Below are 24,987 nucleotides of genomic sequence, written 5' to 3' on the forward strand. Positions count from 1 at the left end.
GTTAAAGAGACTACACTGGCTGGCATCCCTGGGATGGCAGAGTGAGCAAAGCTGATACATGCCCCTGGAGCTACATGTGCTCTTCTTCCCATGGCTGCCAGCCATTTTTAGTCCCTATCTGATATTTGGCTCCCTCAGAGTAGGACAGAAAGAAAAATTCAGTGTCAGCAGCAGCCTACAAAAGAAAGCCAAGTCTTGGGCAAAACCTGAGAGCATCTCAGTAACAGCCAAAGGACCCCTTACCTGAATCCGTAATGGGTTGTTCAATACAGGAGGTGACCAATGAAGAAAAATAAGAATAGGGGAAAGGGAATAAAAAATGAAGCTGCTTTTATTGCAGTTGAAGACACCTCTTTCTCAGGCCCCGTGCATGCACATGACTGACACCAAATGCTCTATGCCAAGGCAAGTCCTGGATGCAAAGAGGCTCCTGTTCACAAAAACATCACTGAGCTGTGCACGAGCACATGGCTAGACTTTAAAACCAGAGAGAGCTGTGATGGTCATCTTGCTCCTCTGCAACACAGACCATCGTGTTTCTGCCAGTCACTAAGTCGGTAAACCTGGGAGCTGCTGGACTGGGGACACACACATGGGTGCTGCCCAGCTCCAAGCGGAGCAGCTCCCGTCATCCATCAGTAGCATGAGCTGCAAGGCAGGCAAAAGCTCTGCTGCTCAGCAAGTGGTGCTCTCCTGGCACCCAATCCACCTGGGGCCCTGGGGCTTTAAAATAGCCATTTTGGTGGTTTGGTGGATACCCCCAGTACCTGGGGCAGGAAAATGAGATGGAAATATTACCTGCACACTGGTACTCCTTCCAGTTAGGGCAAATCCTCAGGGTTTTGCTTCTCTGATTGAAGCAATTCACAACAAGCAGCACAAGTGTGTACACACCACATGGTTATCCCCCAGCTGAGGCATTTCCACCAGCCGGTGCGGCCATGTTGCACAGTAATGCTCCAAAACAAGCCCCTGCCTTTCTGGCCAGACACCCGCGCTCTGCTGCTTCCCCGCTCTGCTGTGTGTGTCTGGCTTTGCGATCAGCCAGTGCCAGCACAGAGAAAGAAACAGCAAGTCCTGCAGTCCTTCTGGCAACTGACGTGAACAGACTGCTGCAAATACGGCTACGTTCGTGCCGTGCCATCCACGTCCAAGGAGGGAGCTGGCACGGAGCAGGAGCTCCTCCTAGACCCAACATTGCCTGGACCTGCTGCTTGGGCTCGCACCCACCTGCAGTCAGTGCTGAGAGGGAGCGGCTGTGGTGGCCGAACTCCTGGAAGCCGGGCGTCCCTTTCTTCAAAATCTGCTTGGCTTTTGCCCCTGCACTGCAGCAGCAGAGGAGCTGCCTGTGCCCATCAGCCCACACCATCGGCCAGAAGCTGATGCGGTCCCCAGTGCCTGTTACCACTTAGAATATCGCCACTCTATGGCCTCTCTCTGCTCGGCCAGTTTGAGACTGGTAGAGCAGATCTCAGTGCTCTTCTAGGGGAGACATGTGCTAATCCGAAGATTTCATCCCTTTATGGACAAAACCCAAGAGTGAGCAGGAAGGATGAGCAAATGGGGCTCCCAAACTGTTTTAGGAACATAAATGATGCACACAAGACAATTCCTTCAAGCTGAGACCATCCTTCTTCCAGAGGAATGTTTTCTTCCACAGTGCCTGGCAAACCATGATGGGTGAGTCAGCAGGATGGAGGCAGAGTGATCTGGATCAGTCTCTTTGGATGGGGATGCACCCCTGCCTCTCTTGCTGCAGGCAATGCTACCCTGGGTCTCAGGAAAACCATGCCCAAAGCTGCCTGCTTGCAGTGGTGACACCACCATGATGTTCTGGACAGTGCAAAATCACTCATGTTATGAATTTCGTGGACAGCCAAGCCCTTGGAGTCACCATGGTCAAGGCAAGGCTGGAGATCACTGTGCAGCTGCTTCGGTTTGCAGCAGGCTGCTGGTTTCCAAGCAATGTGCAATGTCTCGCAGATCTGCAGCCAGCTACGGTTGAACCCTGGCCTGTCACTGCTCACTGGAGCAATAAAATAGCAAGGGTATTTTCGCTCCTCAAAGCCAGTGACAGCGTGCCAGACACCTCCCGAGCTGGAAGATTTCCATGGGTACAGCAGCAGCAGTCCTGGCCTCTTCTGCTTCATAAACCTCCTGTTGTCTCAGCCCGTGAAATTGCTTCCTTAGCCAGAGTACAGGTCCATGGCGGGGCTGGTGCTGTGTTAGCAAATCGAGCCCCACTCACCTTCACTGTACAGAGCTTATTTTACAGGCAAACGTAGGTACCCACCTTCTGCAACTTCAGGAGGGTTTAATTTAGAGATAGAAATGCGCTTTAGTCACAGTTTGAATGCCAAGACCTGAGTCAGACCCGTTTATCCGAACAGCCGCTTACATCTAGGCTGACACTTATGCCAAAAATGTCAGTGCTGAGTGCTTGAAGAGAAAGGCCTAGATGCATGTTTGGTCTCCCTTATAGAACCGGTTTGATTTGCTGCTGATCTGCTGCGCCGGCAGCACAGCACGAGCAGTGCCATTGCGCACAGAAGGGCATATGTCTCTGCAGACATTTGCACTCAACAGAGCCCATCTTTTTCCTCCTTGCAACTCCATTTATGTGAGTCAGATGAACTGGCCCATGATTGCCTTTCTCTGGCTTGTAGGTGCACTGATACTGTGAAGTAGAATTTTCTTAGAAATATAACTACCGAAAAAAAAAGATTTAGTACCTATTTATTCAAAGCCATTTGTGACCACTCTGTCCTGGGATGGGCTTGGAGGAGCTGTCACCTTCCAAAATTTGCGCAAAGTTGTCTGTGCCCATAGGAAGCATCCTCCACAACGTATGCATCAGTATAAGGTGCAAGATTTCAAAGGGACTGAGGAATCAGGCTCACAGGGCAATTTCGATGGCCAGTTATTATTTCTGTCCCTCACGTGTGCCCAGGGTGCGTGCTGGAGCATGGCCCACACGCAGCACAGGAAGGAGAGGTCCGTGCAGGGCCCTTCTCTGCTTCTCAGGGCGACTGCGAGGTTCCTGCAGTGCTGGAAACCTTTAAGTGGCTGTTGACACAATACCATGGGCTGAGAAGGTACCGGGCATATGGCAATTATATTTCTGGGCACCAGTACATTGCAAACTGAAGCAAATAAGAGATGTGATGGGTTTGCTGTGCGTTTGAAGGGGCAGGAGGCACATGGAGACCCAATTCGGCATTGTCTTGGCAGGGAAAATCTTGCTGTAGATATATTGTACCATTTTCTGTGGTGCCTTGTGCTGGGAGCACAGCCACATTTGCTCTGAAGCAGCCCATATGTTCGCACCATTTCCCAGCGTGATTGACAGTGAGCCAGTTCCCTCAGAGCATCCTGAGATATCCCAGACTAATTCATCCTTTGCACGTAAATATTCTTCTTATGAGGATTTGGGACATAAGTTCTCAGCCTGGGGAAGGCGACAGAAGATGTTGGGATATATCAACATACCCTGACTAACTGTGTCTGTTACAATACCTTCTTTAGCTTCAAAAAGGTTTGAAAATCAGAGCTGACTTTTAGTGGAACTGAGGATCTTGCGAACAGCCTGCACAGTGTGGTCCTGCCAGGACTTGACCAAATACTTGTATGAGATCAAACACTTCAAAACCAGCCATCCCTTTTCCCAGGCTCCTGCAGTTCACGAGACCCACGTTTCAAGCCTGATTCTGCAAAATATGCTATACCCAAGTGTCTCACAGCACACTAAAGCCTAGCATTGAAATACCCATGTCTCTGGAGTAAAGGAAGGGAGATCTGGCCATGATAATGCACTGAATGGGGCAAACACCCTCTTCTTAAACCCAAAGAATAAATAAAGGTGTGGGACCACTTAGCTGGAAGGGGCTGAATCTCCAGGAAAGCCCTGGCATGCTGTCAGTCCCACTCTCTACATCCTGTGCCCATCCCAGAAATGGGAGCTTTTCCTGTGTGCTGTCAGTCGATTCGCAGCACATATGAGGTCTGCTAAAGGTGGAGAGGATGCTGTGTGCAATGTGTGACCCACATTGCTAACACAGCCTTCGATTCTCTCAGCTCTAGGCAAGAGCAGCAAGCTAGACATAGCCTCTGTAGAGACCATGAAGGAGAATATGAAGAGCCTATGGAGTTTTTGAAGTAAACCCCAGCAGATCCGAGAGACCTGAACTCTCAGAGTGAATAAATATTCACAACCCTCTTGGTATGAAGATGTGGGAGGAAGCAGGACACGGCTGAGACTCATCATGCCACCATCCATCCTGATAGAGAAGGGAGCAAACCACAAATTTTCTGCTGTATCTATTGCATCTCTGCACACCCTGCTTTTCTCAGATTGTATCTGCTCCTGGCTCGATGCAGGTAAATTGTTGCTGAAAAGGGAGTATTGCAGGTCAGTGAGTCTCAGGCATCAAGTTTTCATTCCAGAAGGACAGGTCATTAAATGTGACGAGGGGTACACCGGGAGGCACCAGTTACTGGCAATACCTTGGGTCTCTAAGCTGTACAGTGGCGCAGCTTTGCACAAAAGGGGGATTCTGTTTGATGCTGGGGAACACACAGGTGAGAGATGAGCACATTTCTGCTGCCTGTGGGTCTGGGCCCTTTGTTTTGGAAACACAAAAAGGCCCACAGCTCCGAGATTTCAGAATACTCTTTTTTTTGAAACAGGAGATGCTGATGCAGGGCTTTTCATGTGAAAAACGTCTCTTTTCCTGAACTGACATTTCACCAATGGGGAAAAAAAATCTTATAAAAAACCTTCTGAGTACCTGAAGTATTGTTAGTGGAGGTAGATACGCCCTTGGAGACTTACGTCCCCTGCTTTGCATACAGCCCTTCTGTGTCAGCAGACAAAAGTGTTTGCATTCAAAATGTTTCCACAGAGCATCCTCCAAAGGCCGCCGTGCGATGCTCCCCGGTGCACACAGCTCTGGCATCTCCCTCCTGACCTGGAGGTCTGTCCTCCCCTGAGCTCACTTGCTTCGTTAGCGGCGTTGCTTGCAGGAGGTAACAAGTGCTGCCGGCTCCCATGGTTTTGTCTGGTAGCTTTGCAGGCTGATACGACCTGTGTTATCACCACTCAGCAAACACAGCCGAGGTATCAGTTACCAGGAGACTCTCAGCTTTGCTAATCTAATTTTTCAGTAGGGAAGTTTGCCTGAGAGCTCCAGGGAGTATTTAACTGTCTGCCCTCCTGCTCCAGCCCTGTAAAGAGGGGACTGTGTTGCTCTTTCTGTTGTGGCAAGGCTTATTTAAGGGGTTCCTGCTTTCCCCTTCCCCATTTGGGTGTGTTAAGGCAGTGCTAACAGATTTAAGGACAAGAGAAAGTCTCAGCCTTTATGAGTCTGTCCATGCCGAGGAAAAGAAAATCAGATGAATGACCAGTGGTGTCAGCTAGGAAGCTTTAACATGGGGAGTGCTTTTTATTTTACAACCTTATTGTGTTATTCTTTATCTTGGTGAATCGAAACTTTGCCATAATGCCTTCAAAATAGGAATATTACAGTCTTGCCAAGGACGCGTTTAAATTCCAACCATAGAAGCTAGTTGGGAAAAGCTAGTGCTAGCAGGGATGGTTTCCCTAAGATCAGTTTGGTGGCTCTGGCAGGTTTCTGGGCTGTTGTGAAGGTGATGATCAAAGCTGCAGGTGGGAATAGGACCAGGTATAACGAAGGACAGAAGAACTACTCTGAAACACAACCCTAATCCTGGCTGTTGAACGTAGTGCTAACAAGGTCCTCCTCTCTGCCGGGAGCAACTCCTTCTGCCTGTGCAGGGCTGTCAGATCCCAACAAAAGATCAAGACATCCCATCCTTGCGTGGCTGAGCTGCCAGCCCCATTCCTGATCGTTGTTTTAATTGCTGATCAGAGCTGAGCTACCGTTAACTTTCCTCCCGTAAGCTACTTAGGGCTGCTGGCACAAGCAATTTCCTTAGCCCTCTGAGCCTTCATTGATATAACACGGGCAGCAGCTGATACCAGCCCAGACCCAATCCATTGCGTGCCCAGGGCCATCGCAACCAGAGAATTAACCATGAACCAATCCCTCAAACCGTATGCAGCTGGGAATTTGCCCTTTTTACTTCATAAGAACAACCCAAAGCTACTCATACCACAAATACTAGCTTTACAGCTGGATCCCACAAGATTACAGCTGGTCTGGCTCCTACACGGACCCCTGCAATGGGAGGAAAACACAAGTGAGCAGAGCTGGCCGTTAACTGCTGATCTCTGCCTGTGCCAGCCTCATCTTAGCCCCACAGGACTTGCAGGATTCAGCAAGAACCAAGCTTTTCTTTCCCAATGGCATCAGTGCCAGTGAGTCACTGTCATCCGGGGATGACCCAGTTGACATTTTGGAGAGGAAATTGGCTGAAATGTCCCATTTTGGGAGGATCAGAGCCATGGGGGGATGAAAAGCAGTTGTTTTGGCGCAAGAGCAAGTAGGAGAGTGGAGGGGGAAGGTTCCATCTCTCAAATTGTTGAAATGTTTCTGCTTTTTTTTGGTTGAAACTACGCTTCAGAAATGCTCCAAGTATTTCAGCTGATGCTTCCAGAAAAAGGCATCTGTAAATGTTTGTTTCAAACCTTTTTCAACAAAAGGTTTAAATAACAACAGGTCAAAAGAAGGGTGTTATTTAACCAGTTCCTTCTGAAGGTACCGAAGGAAACGCAGTATTCCAGGGAGAAAGGAAATGGAATTTTTCCTTTTTACAAACTCAGTTCTAAACCCTGTATTTTAGCCCACCCTAATCCCGTGTGTTTGGGCTGCACAGTGCCCCAGCCCTGAGCAACATGCTCGGCCATGCTGCAGGGACCAAGTCAGAAGGGACAACAAAATGTCCACGTTCCCAATGGAGGGCCACCTCGCTCAGGAGCTCACACAGAGACCTGAAATGGATGCCCAGAGAAAAGTAAGAACAGGGCAAGTGCATATGATGGCTCCCCATGTGTTTTGCAGGGGATTTTCTGAGTGTGATGTGTCCAGTTAGGAAACCTCCCAGGAATAATTGTGTGGTCTGCTCTTGGACCTCAGTAAATGTGATATAAATTTATCACAAGCTGAGCCTCCTCAGCTTGTGCAAGGGTTGAAATAAGGCCAACGTGGCTTAAATTCTGACCATAGCTGGGAGAAGGACTGGCGTCTCCAGCTGGGTTTTAATTCACCCTCTTGAATCATGATTTCCATCCTGCTGGAGCATGGATTATTTGCAATTTCGAGTTTTCTGCCACTTGAGTGAAGTACTCCGCCAGCCAGGCACAGCGCAGCAAGTGTCTGCAAGCGCTTCATGCACCTCCACCCTTTCTCTCCACCCAAGTATTAATTATTGTTGAACTGGTCCTTTAATATTTAATTGCCAACTTGACTCCCCTTTTCATCTCCTTCCTTCTCAGGCGTCTCGGTGCCTCTTGCAGGCTGGCCCTTGCACTTTTCCTGGGCTTGTCCTCCAAATCAGCTCCGCACCTCAACCCACTGCACAAGAACAGCCTGTCTGCCTGTGAGCTGAGCCCAAACCGAACCCATGCAGCATCAGTGCGATGTGACGCCGCTGGAGTCCATGAAGAGTCTTCAGTCCGGTTTAGACCCTGGAGCCAAGGTTGGTCTCTGGAGTTTGCTTTTGAGTTCTGCTGGCAAAGGGAAGTGAAATGGTTTGTTAGGTTTTAACTGAGCTTGGTTGGGGTAAGAAGCACTCATGGGCCTGGAGAACAGCCGCTGAATTTGCCACTTCTTTCTTCTTGCATCAGACTGAAAGTGTGTCACGTTGCCACAGGTGTAGCTCCAAAGCAGCCATGTGTTGAGTAATTTTGACTTTTTGCAGTTCACAAAGGGCACATGACCATGTGAAGAGCCAGCTGGCTCTCGGCATGCTCATTTGCAGCTTGCAAACTACAAGTTACAGGCCATTGGGCTGCCCCCGTCCTCCTAGATCTGGGCTGAAGCCATGGGCTGGAATGGGGAACCTCCCTTGGCCCCTGCTGATGACAGCTTTCACCCAGGGCGAACCAGTTGCTGTCTGCAGCTCTCCATGCTTTCCCCAAGGACTGCATTTCCATAAAAGATGAAAAGAACCTGCCTGACTGGCTGTCCCGGCCACTTTCCACAGCCTGGCACCCTTCCCAAGGCTGGGTCATGTGTCCTACATCTGAAGGCTGGGGTAGCAAATGGGGTCAGCAAACCTGCATTTGGCCTTGCTGTGCATGTCTGGAAGTGGGAAGAACTAAGACGAAAAAGCCTCTTATCGTTTGCTCAGCCTATAACTACTTCAGAGGCCCTACACTAGAGTTACAAGTCTTTCAGGAGCAGAAAATGTCAGGTGAGGTGATGAGATCATGAATTATTCAAGATGGCATTAAACATGGGTGGGCACAGATGTCACCCACAGGACTTGGGGCAAGAACCTGCAGGATGGGATGATGTGCAGGGAGGGGGAAAAGAGGGGACAAACTTGTCCTCCAACAGGAACAGGGCCGTTCTGCACGTCCCGAGAGCTTTCTGTGCTGGTGCTATGATTGGTATCGCTATGGGAAGTACCAACAGGCAGCTATGATCTTCACTGATTTTAAGCAGGACCAAGCTGCCATTATATGCTTTAACTAGCTTTGGTCGTTTTCATTTTAATTGTATATTGATACATTTAAAAATTAATGTCTCAGCAGTCCTTTGATCCCTACGAGTCTCTCCAGCTAAAGCCCGTTTAAGGTTTCTGGCCAGTCCCTCCTCCCAGTCTAGGGAATATGCTGACCTTTCTCCAGGCTGGCTGGAGGAAACGCCTCAAATGCCTTTTTATCCTGCATTAGCAGCTGGCCAAAGGAGCAGAGCAGGGGGTAAGCAAGGGAGGCAAAGGTGGAGTTTTCTTATTGCGGGGAAGTTTGCTCTGTGCTTGATATGAAAGATGCCTCCAGGCTGCTGGGAAACTCTTCTTTGATATACTGCCTGTTCCCATCCCTCCCTCTATCCGACGGGCCTGGAGAGGGGTTGAAGTTCTGCTCAGGAGCCTCGGGCAGCGTGATCTGTGAGTTCACTGCTGCATGCAGCAGTACGCAGGAGCACCTCTGGAACTCGGCCATGTGGCTTATCTGCAGTCCCGATACACGATATAAAAGCAGCCTCCCAAACCAGCCAGACTTCAAGCTCCTTCTACAGTGGGCTTTTTGGCAGCTGGCTCCCAGCTTCTCCCAGCAGTTACCGAGTGCCATCTGTTGACTAAATAGCGGTCATGCAAAAAAAGGGAGAGAAGCCAAGATGAAGATGGGTGAAGTGCACTTGGGAAAAGTGGCAGCATGGGACTGAGTGGCTTTGGAGGAGTTTCACAGCGTGCAAAAGGAAAAGGAAGGAGGGTTTCAAGCCAGGGCGGTTTCTGCTGGTGGAAAGGCTGATGAAGGGATGCCAGGAATGCTTCTCAGGGCAGTCAGGTTTGGGTTTATTGAGGGATCATATTCTTTCCTTCAGCCTTTGTGTAAGGCAGACAGACAGAGAAGAAACATATAGTCTTGCTGTCAAAATGTAGGGCAATACTTTCTGCAAGAATTGCAACACATTTCTGCTGAATGCTCTTCTGGAGCGGGGAGATTGTAGACTCCTGTCGGAGATGGTTCTTTGTGCCGAAACTGGTCAGGGAGAGGCTTTGCAGCACACAGCTAGAGAAAGGGACTATTTCACCATCACGAGCACAAAATGGACACGTCATTGCTCTGATTTCCTTCTTTTGCCCCAGAAAAATCTCCAGCAAACTTTGCCCTGAGTGGAGAGCAGGGGCTCCAAGTAGGCAGCTGGAGGCTGTGCTTAAGGGAGCTCAGCCGAGCCTCTGTGTAGCTCAGCCCCGGCAGGGCAATGCTGCAAAAATCCCCTTATGTACTCTTGATTCCTCCAGCTTTCAGGCTTTCCTGAAGGCAAGCTGCTGTCCACTCCAGGGACTGCTCCTTCAGGGGCTGCCAATAGTTAGCAAGAGCTGATGCATCCCCTTTCTGTGAAGCAGAAACCACAGAGCCAACCTGGGGTATCTATGCTGGGTACGCCCCACGGCTTCCGTGGTGAGTAGGCTTCGGAGATGGCACAAGCCAGTCCACAGCAGCCAGAGCACAATAAAGAGCCCAGAATCAGGCCATCCTGCCTATTAAAGGTCTCCTGGCCATTTTAGGAGAATAAAGGGATTAACTCTGGGGGTGGTGGACAAATTCCTGGATGAGTAATTAAGCTGGTTTCTCCAAATGTCCTTCCTGTCGCACATGGATGTAATATACACTCACTGTCTGAAGTACTCTGTCAAGTTGCTGCATGCTGGGAAATAGCTGCCACCAACCGCCTGAGAGAGCAGTACTGATGTGCTTCAGCCACCGAGGTGGGGGTGCTCGTGTGAACAGGATTCAGTGTGTCCTGAGGTCCTGCAGGACCCCCGAAATGTCATGCAGCCAACATGCCCTTCTCACTGGAGCAGGAGACTGGGGACCGTCTTGGCTCCTCTGCTTCCCAAGTGGCAGACCTCTGGGTATTGGTGCTCCGCGGTGCCAGGATGATGCTCCTGGAGGGCCCTTACCCTGCGGTAGGCACGGACTCCATGGGAAGGCAGTGTTCATCTTGGGAATGACACTGGACTTAAGAGCAAATCAGAGTTTTTGACAGTTCAGAGCAAGCCCTCAAGTTGAGGACAGCCTTGGTGTTATTGCAACCCTTTCTGGCCATGACACCAGGTATAAGCAAACATATGTGCACGTATATAACCCCGTAAATCTCATCATATTTATAAGATTCTGATTTCTACATCCTGTGAGTCCCAAGAGCACAAACAGGTCCCCAGACCAACCTGTTCTGTCCCACTGCTGAAGCTGCAGATGCTGCTCCCTTGACTGGGCCCTTTTGCCCCTGGGTTTCTGTGTCCGCAGCATTTACCGAGCATTCATGTTCTCATCGGCCTCAGATGATGATGCAGAAGTAGATGCTTGTCATTTATGCCACTCAGAGATGGTAAAGGACAGCTGAGAAATGTCAGCTGTTTGTTTTGAGGGCAGTGGAGTAGCCAACGCTACCCTGGAGGGAACTGCAGCTCTCCAGAGCCATTAGCAAAGGCAAAGGTATTTTGGGGTTCTCCATGCCTGCTCATGACACTGCTCGTTGCTGGAAGAGCTTGGCCACACCATCGATAACAGCAGAGACCTAGGATGCCACGGCTATGAGGTCTGTAGAAACTCCTTGCAAGCACTTAGCCTACGCTTTGACAACTTGGGCATGACATGGTCCCTTAGCTACTGCGATCCATGGGTAGCACAACGGACCCCACTGCACATGGTGTTTACCCTGCACTGTGCAAAGAACCTGGGATAATGGTGTGGGTCTCTGTGTTAACTTGGACCCGGGTGTTAGCAGCGTGTGCAGACTCCTCGAGCCGAGGAACACGGCCACTGTACAAACAGGATAATGCACCATCGCTGGAAAAAGTGTTTCCATGATACTGACTCCCTGACTCAGCCCAGCAGCATCTGCTAGGGCTGACCTTGTCCCTCCAGCCACCAGCCCAACCAAAAATCACTCCACCCTCACAAGGGACTCTGCCAGCTTGGAAACCCGAGGCAGCACCATCCTCCCAGCTCCCCTGTGTTCCCAGGGCAAGGAAAAGCCCTGCATGGCTCCACATCTCCTGCTCAGGCTTGTCCATCACAAACCTCTTGCCAAGCACTTGGGCTCTAGCAAAGCTCTTGTGTCTTTTTCCCAGTTTTCCATCCACAGCAGAGTCTTCATTTGCTTCATCAAGCCTGAATCCAGAGGCACTGCTGGGGAAATGGCTTCAATTTCCTTTCATCAGTTGAGTAGCTACTAATTAATATGGTCAGTCTTTCCCTCTAAGCGCTTTTACTAAGCCATGCTTCCAGCTCCTTTAGTGCCTCAGCCATGATCTCCAATAGCTAGAGTTATATGTAGAGGAGGGGCCAAATTCAGAGTTCTTCAAAGTCTTTTGAAGGCTTCCCTTGAACCATGCTGGATTTTGGGTTGAACTTCTTGGGTTTTGTGAACGGTTGACCTGCTCAAAGGTCTTAGAGGGGATAGGTACCAGCAGCAGACCTGCTCCTTTTTTAATGCTACAACGTAGGAACATAGCAGGGCCCTCATTAAGGTTGGGGTGTGCATCAGTCCTTGGGCAACAAAATACTCCCCTGTGTGCTTCCATCTCCCGTTCGCCTCTTGCCTGATCTGGGTCCCTTGGAGGCTGAGCCCGTCTGCGTTGAGGGAGGACGTACCACACAGCCAGGACATGGTGCTGAGATAAGGGTTTGAGTGTGGCAACCTGAGACGACAGCAGACAAATGCTGCCTGTTTTCTCAAAGCCCCGCTATTTGTGACTCTTCTCGGGGTCATTTTGGCAGCTTTCAGTTGGGGACTTACTGGGGGGCCCTCTCCTTTGACTATGTGCTTTCTGCTAGTCATGGTGCTGGCTGGTAGTGCCCACCCCACAGCATCGCTTCTGCTCCCTCCCTGAAAGAAAGACACATTTTAAAAGCAGGGAAATAATTCCTGGATAATACTGAAATTAAACAGAAAAAGGCAAATCTGGCACTTGTTTTCCCATGAAGGCTCATGCACATACTCACACTGACAAGACATTCAGGACCCCAGATATTTTCCCGATCCCCTGCCAGGCGTGCAACTAGCCATGCATAACAAATAACACGACCCCATGAATGGCCATGAAGTGAAGTCAAGCTGTTTGCCTGATCCATTTTTCATTGTTCGCCCGGTTTTTCCCACTTTGAACGAGGGCTTGTGGCATCAGGAAGTTAAAAGGAGTCAGGAGGGGGGAAAAGGGGGAGTGTTTCTTTTAAAAAGAGAGTGAGATTGGAGAGGAGGACACAGGCACTCAAAACCCTGTCTGTGCTTGGTATATTAGGCAGCCAGTGCTCTTGGCTGGGAGCCCAGACGAGGCTTTTGTAATCAAAACATGATCTTGTATGCTGTGCAACCAGTGCTGAGAAAGGCCGTCTGATGGCTCTCCTCTTTTAGCTCTGCTCTGGAATCCGCCGGGCTTCGCCGCCGATGTCCAACATGCACCGAGCTGTGAGTGCTGCCTTTGCGGGGCCTGGGAGGGGCACGGGGCGGTGGGGTCCCTCACCCAAAAAGGCCATGAAATTACTTGTACTTGCTTCCTTCAGGGTGGCCTTTCGGTGGTTGTCGCTTTGTTGTTTTTTTTCCTCGCCTGGCTGCCAGCAGGCACGGGGAGCAAACAAGCTGTGCCGCATTGGGGGGGGGGGTGCCGGGGGGGTGGATTTTGGGTGCCGGGGCTTGCACGTCCATCACCACGGCAGGTTGCGGTGGCTGGCTCAGGACAATGTGCCTCCCGGGAGGGTGGGAGACCGGGGTAGATAGCTAACAGAAACCCAGGCAGTGCTGGATGTTGCCTATCCCGGCAAGGGTTTCAGCTGCAGCTGTCAAGCCAGAGGATATTTCTTAAAAAGAGCGGATGCATTTGCTTACGCAGAAGAGTGTTAGCTAAGGGCCCCGCTCCTCTCTCCTCTTCCCTCCCCCCCACCTTCTGTCTTTCTCGCTTTTCCAACCCTGCTGCCTCCGAGGTCTCTCGCTGTAGAAGCAGGCGATCGTAGAAGTATGTGGGAAAACACTGCACACAGAGACAGTCTGGAGCGAGGCGTCCCTCCAGCCCCCGATGAGCTGCGTAGCAAGTGTGTGTGCCACTTAGGAGTGGGGGGTATGACAGAGTGAGATGTCATCATTTAATTGAAGCACGAAGCCGCTTGCTTTCCATTTCTCCTTTTGTGACATTTTTATTTGTGATAGAAAGAGGCCTCCCGTTCTGCGGCTTCATCGCTCTGCCTTGCTATCTAGGAGGCATCGGGCTAGGCTGCTTTCTGATTCAAAGCCATCGCACGTTTGTTCTGCCAAAGCCATTTATAACTCTCCCGTCGCTGTGACATACGGGCACCTTGGCTCCCCGGAAGCGCTTTACTCTGGGGAGGGCACAGTGTAGCCACTTTTCATCCTGAGCATCAGCTTCAGCATGGGCTGGGGCAGCGGATTCGTTCCAGAAGCAGAGGAGAGGGCACGTCCCCCTGTTATCGGCTGGCTCGGAGCGGCGGCTGACGAGCAAATGCTGACTTGGCTTAACCGTACAATGGGTGAGCCCCTGCGAGCCGGTGCGTGGGCTCGAAACGCCGCTCGGCTCTTCTGCACGCAGCGGGGCTGCTCTGCGGCCCCAGGGTCTGCGGGCAAGGGACCACCTCTCGTCCGCAGCTCCCCAGCACTTGCTGAAACAGGTCGTGCAGAGAGAAATCCATTAATGGCTTCATTAATAACGGGGAGGAGAAGTGCTGAATACCAGCAAAACTTTCCTTCCAGTGACTTGTTTCCAGCTGGAAATGGAAAGACCCCCCTCCCCCCAGCACTAGCTGTGTTGCAACGTAGACAAAATGCTGACAAATGTGCAGCCTCGCGCAGAGAGGGAGGACGGCCTGACAGGTCTTTTCCATCTTTTGCCTTTGAAAAGAGGAGAGCACAAATACAATCTCTGCAGGAATTTTTAAATTCTTCCTGAGCCGGCAGCTCTGTCAGTCGTCCTTCAAAGGGATTTGAAGATGAAAGGGGTGTGTTTGAGGGCATGCACCACTTTGATCCCACCCTCAAGCAGCCAACGCCCCAGCACTCGGCAAACAGTGAACCTGCCAATTTAGCGCTCACAGAATAGCTTCTGTTCAGGTAAACACTGAATTCAGCTTTAATCAGCCTTGCAAAATGGCCATGAAAGTGTATCCACCCACATATACAATATACTCACCTGTCGCGTACCCAAATGATTGATGGCAATGGAAAAGTGTGTTTCATTCTCCTGCAGACATTAACAAAATCTCATTGTCCAGCAGGAGAATGTGTGGAGGTGGTTTAAATGTCCCTGTTGTTCCACCTGAACACAAATGCGTGCCTGTGCCCTGGCAGAGCGGCCCTTGGCAAGGGCTGTTAAATCAGCACTGATAAAATACCCCTCTGTGGGGATACGAGTGAAGATGCGCTTGTGCAGGATCTGAGGTCTACTTTTTTAGCAAACCGGTTCCCCTGCCTTTCCCCTCTCTGGTTTCTGACATCCAGCATACCTCCTCTGTGATGGTATCATGTTTGCAACCTTTAATCCCTTTCCTCCAAAGAACATTACCTAGGCAGACTTGTCCCCCCATTCGTGGCCCTATTCTTTGCCGATCAAGCACAGATCTGCTTGATCAGAGCTGAAATGTAGTTAGCTTGGGTTTTTTTCATGTGAAGCCCTTGAAAGGAAAGACCTAGCGTTGCAGGGATGTGCAGTGATTCAGCAGCTGGATCCCTTCCTTTGAAGCCGAGCGCTGGCCATGCACGCAGCAGATGATTTGCAGACCTGGTTCCCAGGAGGCCCCTGACACTTTTGGAAGAGCAGTGATGGTAACCCCTGGCTGAATTCCCACGTGCTACCTAGAATTATTTTCCGAAGGGCAAGCTGATGAAACGTGCCCACATTCTTACTTGGTGTCCACCTCCCCGGCAGCTGAAAACCTTCCCATGTTAAGGAGGTAATTCCTACAGCTCATCTAAAATCCTTTGCTTTCAAATGGGCAGTATATTCCCATCCTTGCGAAATGCTACACAACATGCAAAAACCAAGGGTCAGGTCCACAGCACCTTAATTCTGCCTCATTCGATGCACTGTCATACTATAAACACATACATCTTCAGGAGGCTGCAGCCCCTGTATGTCGCTGGATAAAGTTCCCAAACATAGCTGGGAACATGGAGCAGAGTCAAAGGCTTTCCCTCCCCTGGGCTATAGTATCTGTGGTTTTACTTATTGCCTTCAAGCGTTGGGCTTCTCACTGCATGTTTGCTGAGTTTAAGAAGGGCTGTATTAGACAGCACCCTCCTCCGGACCTCCGCTGCTCCAGTTTTTCCTCTGGTGACCTGATTAGGACCAGGCAAAAGGCATCTGAGGTCTCCAGGAGAAACCCTTCCCTCCCAGGAGAAGGGCTTTGCAAGCCTGTTGGCTACCGCTTGAGGCTGGACCCTGGGGAGCCTGGCTGCCTGACTCACTGCTGGCACGAAGGCACCCAGGACATGGCGGGCGTCAGACCCAGATCCCGTGTCCCCAGCTGCCGTGGCTGGCCCCTGACGTATCCTTCCCTGAAGGAGGTCACACCTGCTATGTCATGATTAATGAAGGAAAAACCCCTTCTGCCTGTGTGCAGAAGCTCTTCCCAGCCTTGAATGCTACAGAGCCTGCAGTGGAGGATGCTTCTGGGGACTTTGCCCTTGGGGTGGGCACAGCCGGGAGCCGTCAGCCCTGAAGAAGCGAGGGCAGCAGAAATACTCACTTGCAGGGATGCAGTGGCGATTCGCTCCCGTGAAAATGGGGAAACCGACAGTTGTCTTGCGGGTCTTGGTGGTTTTATGTGGAATTTGATAGGAAGCCAACGGGGATGGGCAAAAAACATGCCTTGCCCATGCGTTGTGAGCAAAAACGCTTTACTGTTTTGGGGAATTTTAATCAATTTTATTTGCCAATTAACCATCTATTAATGACTGATTCTGGTTTAAAAGAACAATAAAACCAAACATACTCTTAGGAAAAACACCCCTGCTTCCCTCCCGGCACCACTCCCCCCCCTGTTTTTTTGTTCTCCGTCCCCCTCAGCACGGGCCACCCCGTCCCTTCGGCAGGGCAAGGGCAGTGTTGGCGATGGGGGTCAGCATCTGGTGGCTTCCCCGCTGGCAGCAGCCCTTTAAGGGTCCCTACTCGGGCGGGCCTCTCTCCTCCTCCTCCCAGCAGGGCCTTTTTCTTCTTGAGCTCTTCCTGCTCCGGCCTCCTTCCCCCTTTTCTCTTCAGTATGTTTCCACAGAGACGCCATTGCCTCCCCTGAAGGGTGCAGAGGCGCCTCGCTCCTCTGATGGCTCAGGGGCGCCACGGACTCCCCTGATTGGCTCAGAGGCCCCACGGGCTCCCCTGATTGGCTGAGTTTTGGCGGGAGGCCCATGGGGGAGCTGGCAGGAACCGGCTGCGAGCGGCTGGGTCAGTCCATGGCCTCCTCCCTCACAGGGCACCCCACAGCCTCCGTCCCGCTACCGAAACCTCACCAGTTATGCCCAGTATACCCATGCAACTGGGGTGGTTTTAGGACCAGGTTTGTAGCAGCCGTCAGGCTAGCTCCGGGCTGGGGCTGGGAAGCCTTCTGAGGCTGGGGTTGAAGGTGGGACGCAGCTTTCCCCTGGGCAGGTCCCTCTCCCTGCCCTCGGGGTATGGCTCGGGGCTGAGGTGCCCTGGAGCAGGGTCTGATACCAGCCCCAGAGACCTCAACAGGTCCAGGGCGAGGATGAGGCCAGGATCATGTGCAGCACCAGAGCCACAGGGAGGCAATGCTGGCCCCAGAGGACGCTGACACACACGAACCTCTTTGCCAGCCCTTGGAGACCATCAGTACGCCTTTCCGCCACGCGCTGGCTGTTTCCGCTTCATAGGGACATAACCCTGAGAGTCACCTGCAGGAGCAACATCTACTTGTAGTGAGATGGGTGACGGGTTCATTACATTTGCTTCTCAGTTTCTCCAAACTTTCCCAGCGCTGTGGGCAATATGCATTGTGCACGGCAGCTGGATTTGCTGCAGTGCTCCTGCAGCAGATTTACTGCAGAGGGCCAAATGGCAAAGGCAGCAGGCTGGGGGTAGCCTGCTGGTGGTTAGAGTTGCAATGTCAGCAAAACAGGTATCCAGGCGTGCAATGCCTGCTCAGAGATTTGGGGTTCCTTTCCTCCCCTCCTCAGTCTCACTTTGTCTTACCCAGCCCTCTGTGTGAGTGAAGGAGAGGGAATATGAGATCTCTGCAGCATGCAGATGCCATGCTGATAAGGAGAGCACAAAAACACTGTTTAAAAATAAACCTGTAGTGCCTTGGAGATCTCAGCCTTGCCACCTTGCTCTTCATGCAAACACCAGGCAGAGTCGAGACGATATGGATCAAGCTTGCTGCAGTGAGTTGATACTCATCAGCATTAATTTTTTGCTAGACACTGCTGTCACTAGAATTTTAAAAATCCAATTTGTTATCCCGTGTGGTAACCAAGGTGCTCTCTGAATGTAAATGGAGGGGAACTGATGTGCCTGAGAACACCTGAACCAACAGCAGGGAGGGGTGTCATTTACTGCATGCAGCTAAGCTGTGTGTTAACCCTGAAGCCTACCAACAGCCATCAAAGTGGGACTTCAGCTTTTTGCTCTAACTACCTCATTGCGGAACAAAAATTGTAAGAAAAGAAAAGGTCAGTTTTGTCAGGAAAAAGTCAATTTACAGGATACAGTGTTCTTCTTAACGGAGGACCAAGGGGAAAAATGGTGGGGAAAGGCTTCCCACCCTGTCCAAACAGAAGGAGCGGTTTCATCCTGTTGGTGTGATGACTGAGAAGAGCTTTGCTCCTTCTGTTTTCAGGATGCTGCTGTGGATGATGCAGTGTTAAGGAAGAAAGAGCAGAAAGATGTTGAACTCGATAAGAAAATCTTGGCTTTGCGGAAAAAGAATGAAGCGCTCATACGAAGATACCAGGTGAGTCTGCAGGTTCTGACCTTCCCCAGCTCCGTTTTGGAGTCCTCAACTCATAGTGTAAAGAAAATGGTCAGCAGTGCCGGAGTGACTTTGTTATATAGATAACATTTTCACATTGGAAAGCATTCGGAGCAGGTGGGCAGAGCTCTGCCTTTAGCTACGGCTCCTGAACTGGATTGGAAAGCGGGCTTGTGACACTTGCCTTGCTGCTGCAGCATCTCCTCTCGCCCTACCATCTTCCTCTATCTGCATCACACCTTTCCCACCCCTACACCTCATATTCCCCTGAGTTTTTCCCCATCTGTCCTTCCCAGTGCTTCGTGCTTATCCTCTTGGACACATAGGAGGTTGCATCCTCAAGACATTTGATAGGTTCATCTTCCCTACCAGGGCAGTGGTATGGGTTGAAGCTCTTCCCTGGCCAGTCCCAGTGTTTCTGTGGAGTACAGAAGTGTCCAAAAGAGTTCCATGAATAAAAGGAAGATGAAGGCAAGTCAAGGCTTTAGCAGCCTGCTGGTTACTGCAGCCTTACCCTCTGAATTAGGAGAAAGTATTCCAGCTACACCCCCTGTTTTTTTGATCCTGCCTTGCCTACCCAGCGGCTTGCAGGAGATATCCAGCCTGGCTTGTATGAGCTGGTTTGGGTGACATTGTGGTAATCCGGAGCGCTCTCTGTGGATTTGTTTACCCTTCTCCATGAGTTTCTGCATACGGCAGTACAGAGTAGGACAGCCTGAGGGTACTCCTGGCAGAAGGGTCCCCCTTGGCTTCTCTGGGATATTCTCCTGCCTGTGCCTGAGGCCACTTGGCTTTAGGGGCTCTTTAACATTTGCCAGCTGTGTGGGCATTCTCGAGTTTGACAAAGAGCTGGGCTGAAAACCCGAAAACTCAGAGCACGCTTCATGTCTTGGATCCAGAGCTGGTGGTGGATCCAAGACTGAGTGGTGCTCTGGGCTGGGTCTTGCTTAGAAGACATTTCCTTTGATACCATAGGAACCATTTTGGACCTTTTCTGGTGGCAGAAAAAAATGGTACATAGTGTAAAGCTATGGGAAAGGTTGAATGCCACAAGCAGCTGGGGGAGAGGAACTCTTACCCCCATATGAAATGCTACCCACCTGCTACCACCACTTGGCTTCTAGAAGCGGCTGCCTAGTAGATAGCCAGATCTCAGCCACCTTCCCTGGGCCACAGATGGTGCCCTGGCCCCAGACTGGCACAGGGACCATGGCTCCTGCTCACGGCCCTCCCTTTCTACAGGCCTGGTGTGTCTTCCAGCCTCTCCACGTGTCCTATACCCAATCTCTCATGAACCTCAAACTGATCATCTTCCCTGCCTGTCAGGAAGGGACCCCTGTACTCCGTGCTTGCTTCCCATTGCATGTCCTGAGACCACAGTGGGCACCCTGAGTCAGCAAGAGATTTACTAAGGTGCCTGTGGCACAGGGACAGGTAGTGCAAGTCACAGCTGCCTGTGACCCCTTCCAAGGGCACAAGGATGGGACAGAAGTTGGTCCACTCCGTCTCAGAGGGGGAGGTGGGTCCATTTAGGAGAAATCCTAAACAGGAAAGTGGACAACATCTGTAGACATCCAGGTACAGGCTGATGATAAGGATATATATATATGTTTCAGGAAATAGAAGAGGACAAAAAGCGAGCTGAGCAGGAGGGAATGGCTGTTACCTCCAGGAGACCCAAGCAGGATGGACTCACTATTACCATCACCAAGGCTCACAACGTAAGTGCTGCCTCTCGTTCACCACTGGCCAGCTCTCACTCCAGTCCTACCTCAGCAAAGTGACATTTCTGAAAGAGCTAGCCTCCGCAGCAAAGCTTTTTCAGGCATAAGACATAGCTCCTAAGCACTTGCAAAAGGATGTAAAAACTCTGCAGAGATGTGTGCTCAAAGTGATTTTAGCTGATGCACATACATTTCCAGTCATGCGCAGGCACCTGTGCCTGAGCACACAGAATTAACAGGCAAATGAATGAATGTGTGAACAGGCACACTTGGCCCTGGATGGGTCCCGGGTTTCAACATCGCTGCGAATACATAGGCAGAATGTATCAGGTGTTTGTGTGTCATTGGAGGCATCAGGAATGCCTCTGAGGATGCCTGTAGGCTGGGAAAAGTCATAGTCTCCTTAGGCTTTGTGAGTGAGCACAGCACGTAGCCCTTGGTTGCTTTGGGGCTTCCCACAACTCAGGCAAATGCTGCGAGTCCCAGGCTTCCTTCCTAACTGGACCAAATCTGTGTCTGACAAGCCCTGTCCACCCCTCCTGGCAGTGTGGGGCTTGGTAAGCCACCTGCCCGGTCCTGCTGTAACCCCTGGGTGAAGTTCTCTGCCAGAGCGAGCACGGAGCTTGCTGAGCCAGCCCACCCTCCTTCTGTGCAGTCGGCACTCCTGGGTTGTTAGATCCAGGCTAGTATGTTGCTCACTTCTCACCCACGCCCCGGCCCTTGCTTTTCTCCGGAGGTGCACTGTTGCACACATTTTTCTCTCATACAGGACCTGAAAGATGCAATTACCCAGACTGAACACTATGGACAAGATAGCCCAGCCCTCTCGATGGTGAGCACCGCCCTCAGGAGCCATCCACTTGGCTTCCAAGGCCATCTCCATCAGCACTTAGGCTTTCCTGATCTAACTCAGAGTGCTGCAGAAAGACATGAGGATGACATTTGTTTCCTATAACTCTGGCATTTTAGTCTGAAATGTCAGATTTGTAAGTGCAAAGGATTTTCCAGACCCGCTGTAATTGTGGGTTTCGCTGCTGAGCAAACAACAAGCCCCTTGTTCCCTAGGAATGTCACGGCACCACGCCGGGCACAGAAAGCTTCCTCAGGGCAAGGCCTGCCTTTTCTGTAGCTGGCCTCCCTGCTCACGTGCAGGTGTGTTTGGGGAAGGGAATCGCCTTGGTGAGCCGAGGGGCCTGAGTTTGCTAACGGAAGTGATTCATTTTCCAGGACAAAAGGGTGGTGAGTGAGAAATGGGTGAGCCCCTGTCCTACAAGCCCTGGGTTCGGCATTGGCAGTGAGGAAGAGGAGGAGGAGGAGGAAGCAGATCATATGTTCACATTCAGGATGGGGAAGAGGATGCAGCTGGCTGTTACCATGGACAACAAAGCCAAGGTGAGCAGGGAAGATGATTCCCCTTACACTGCAGTCTCTTGACTTACAAAGGGGCTTTGGTTCTGCCTCTCACTTGGGCTTTCTGCTCAGCATGTCCCCTGGTGTCTCGTCTCCAAAGGGAATAGTTCCCTTCCCGCTCCTTTTCTGTCATTTCTCAATCCTTCAGCACAGCCTCAGTCTTCATCTTGAGTTGCCACGCAGTTTCCTCCTCATGTCTAATTCCCAGGAATCGGCACTCAGGCCTCACTAAACCTCCCAGCAACTCCATCCAGCCATGCGTAGCCAGTTCTCTTTCTGAGAGATCAATCACCTCACTGCCCTACCAGGCCACCAGTGCTTTTGTTAAACTGGGTTGCTGTGCCTGGAAAAGGGATGGAAATAAGTGGGAGCTCGGACAGATTTAGATGCATTACTCCCCAGCTATTCCCAGGGAGGCAGTCATGTTTGGTGTTAGAAACAGCATCATTTGTCCCTGTTGCTATGTTCTAGAAAGTCCTAAATGCAGAAGAAAAAACAGAGTGACATGAGTATCTGTTGCAGCTGGCAATGTGATGGGCAGAAAATGTGACACAGTATTTGCAGACTTCATTAAAAATTGTGTGAAAAGGCAAAAGTAATTGAAAATATTACTTAATTTTTTAAATCCCAAAACATCCCCTCCTGGGCGCTACCCCGTCCCTCGTGGAGTCTGTGCATGTAGCTCTAATGATCCTAATGGCAGCTTCGGCATGTCGGGACTTATTTGCCAAGGTTTGATAAAACTTTGGCAGTTAGTATTGGCAGCACATCCAAGGAAGTACATGCCTGTATGAGCTTCATGCTCTTATTTTCTTCACTTGGAGTATATCTCGGGAGACTGATCTTGTTCTCTCTGGAGTTAGTGAATTTGACCACTGAGATAAATAGGAACAAGGATCAGAAGTGCCACCTTCTTTGGAAAAATGTGGTATCTGCGTGCACAGATGCACCTGTATGGGAACTCACGGAAGCTCTCCAGTTAGGGAGCCTCCAGAGGGAGATTATTGCTGCAGGTGATATTTCTTGCTGTTGAATATGTTCCAAAAGAATAAAAGAGGCAATCTTATCTATTTATTGATTAAGACTAAGGAGACACCAGTGAGACAATGGGAGACACAACACCCAGGGGAGCACAGCCCCTTTGCGTGGATCATGCCGATGTGAAGGGGACAGAAAGACTCAGCTGGCCCTGCGCCTCGCTGAGACATTGGGGCGGACAAGGTCAGCTCCTGTCTCTGTCACGGCAGCGCTGGGAAAAGGAAACAGTGGCAGCAAATGGTGCTCCCCTGGGTCCCCTTTTAGGCACAGCAACGTGCTTGGCCCACAAAATGAGAATGGGCTTTTTTGAACTGAGGTCCAAGCCAAAGACATTCCCCAGGGTAATGAAGCGAAACCCCACCCTTCCTGCTGCCCTGGTGCTTTGGGGTAGGAGCGCTGAAAACCTTGGCTGTAAACAAAAGGCAGAGAGACATTTCTCCCTCTGAGGCAGCTTGGAAATATTTTTCTGATTTTGTTCCTCGAATGCCTTTTCTTTTCTGTTTCTCTGTGACCTAGTTACCCTTTCTTTCCATGAAGAAATAGGCCACAATCACTGTGCCATTATAAAGTCATTATATGTTACCTTGAAGGAACTGAATCATTTAGGAAATAATGCACCTTTCAGAATGATTTTTCAGGAGAAGGGGACTGAGGCCTCTCATTTCCTTTGTTCCAGATAGATTACCGGTAGCGCGAACATCCCCTTCAAATGAAATCTCATTCCAGCACAAACAAACCACCTCCTGATGTAAGGGGAAAAATTATGTTTTTTCTTAGAATAGAGGGTACATAGAAATCTAACCATCCTCATTACTGCCTGAACTTTACCAATGAGATATTTGAGAGTCTCCTCCAAGGTTTCTCATGGCTATGTAGATCTGTGTGGGGGGCTTATATCTGAAGCAATTACATTTGCAGAGTGAGTGGCTCTTGCAGACAGGCTGTGTCCCCTGGAGCTGTTTCCATAATCTATAGCTCAGGATTCAAGTCCTGGATGGGGATTTGTATTAGCACAAAGCACTGGCAGCTAAATCACATCGCTGCCTTAAACTCTGTGTCAGGGTTTTTCAGCATGGCCAATTAATAGACCTATGAGATTTTTCTGCTGGAAGCTCAGACCTCTGTGGAAACTTCTCATAAGTTCCCTGTTGTATGGTATAGATGGATTTCCTTGCAATAAGTGCCTTTCACAGGCCTTAGCAGCCCCCCAAGGTCTCCTGAGTGTTCCTGTAAAGCACAACCCGCAGCCTGTCTTGATGACAGAGGAAAACTGATTTATTGGTGAATGTTCCAGTGGCATCAATCCAAAACCTTCCTTTAGTTACTTTAAATATAGTTCTCAAAATGGATGAGTAGGAAGAGTATGGGACTGTAATGGGTGAGAGGGAAAAATTATTGGGGTTTTGGACAAAATTGTACATGAAGTACAAGCTTATTTGTTGCTGCTGCCCTGTTAAGGCATCCTCTGGGCACCTGAAGATTAAAAGAGGGTAGATAACTTGCTTCAGCTTCCCAGTGAGCAAGGCTTCACCAGGTGTCCCTGGAGAGACTTGTGTGGTGATACTGGGATGACTAAATGGGCCATCACCATCCTTCCTATGACCATTGTGAGGTTCAAGCAACAGAGTAGCTGGGCCGTGCAGAAAACCATTTACATTCAATCCTAAATATCACAAATCACTGTAAAGCGAGAAGCCCCAAAGGAAAGGCAGCTGGAAAATTGCATAAACTGGACAGAAGTCCAGGGTTTTCCTTTGTTCCCCACGTTCTTTTTCCTGACACTCCTCAGACGGGTATTTTTAACACTGCCTTTGCAATCTGGGGCATGCCTCAGACGTAAGATGGGCACTTACCAATTTACGGTTTCTCAGTGAATTGCTACAAGGGAAGCAGTGCAGTTTTATCTGACTGCATTTAAATAGCTAGTGCCAGAGTCTCGAATCTCCTGCAGGCGGTGTGAGCCGGGACAGGCCCTGTGGAGGGGAAGAGGTGGCTCTGCCAGGCACTGCTGGCTTTTTGGGCCCTGCTCCCTGTTCCCATTGGCTCTGCATGGGTGCTTTCTTCATCTGACATCCCTCGCTTTGGGAGCTAGCCCACCGAGGGCCAGGATTTCCCAATGTGGGACAAGGAACCTAGGAAATCACTGATATTCTTAAAATAATAAACAAGCAAAAGAAGACACATGTCGGGACATTAAGCAGAATGTGCCTTCAGGCACCCATCTTAGCC

General features: G+C 50.4%; 1 protein-coding gene across 2 annotated transcripts in view; it reads left to right on the forward strand.

The window, feature by feature from the left end:
* The first annotated feature begins 7,542 nt into the window (after positions 1-7,542).
* CCDC9B (coiled-coil domain containing 9B) overlaps positions 7,543-24,987 on the forward strand; it is a 57,917-nt gene continuing 40,472 nt past the window's right edge. The window contains exons 1-5 of one of the 2 annotated variants that reach the window (XM_072864719.1): positions 7,543-7,617; positions 18,455-18,568; positions 20,203-20,307; positions 21,080-21,142; positions 21,538-21,702. In XM_072864719.1, coding sequence (XP_072720820.1) covers positions 7,543-7,617; positions 18,455-18,568; positions 20,203-20,307; positions 21,080-21,142; positions 21,538-21,702 — 522 coding nt within the window. Of the gene's footprint in view, positions 7,618-12,927; positions 13,065-18,454; positions 18,569-20,202; positions 20,308-21,079; positions 21,143-21,537; positions 21,703-24,987 lie in introns of those variants that run through there. The other variant, XM_072864720.1, reaches the window with a different exon arrangement.

Source organism: Ciconia boyciana, chromosome 6 (genome assembly GCF_034638445.1).
Source record: "Ciconia boyciana chromosome 6, ASM3463844v1, whole genome shotgun sequence".
Classification (NCBI taxonomy): Eukaryota; Metazoa; Chordata; class Aves; order Ciconiiformes; family Ciconiidae; genus Ciconia; species Ciconia boyciana.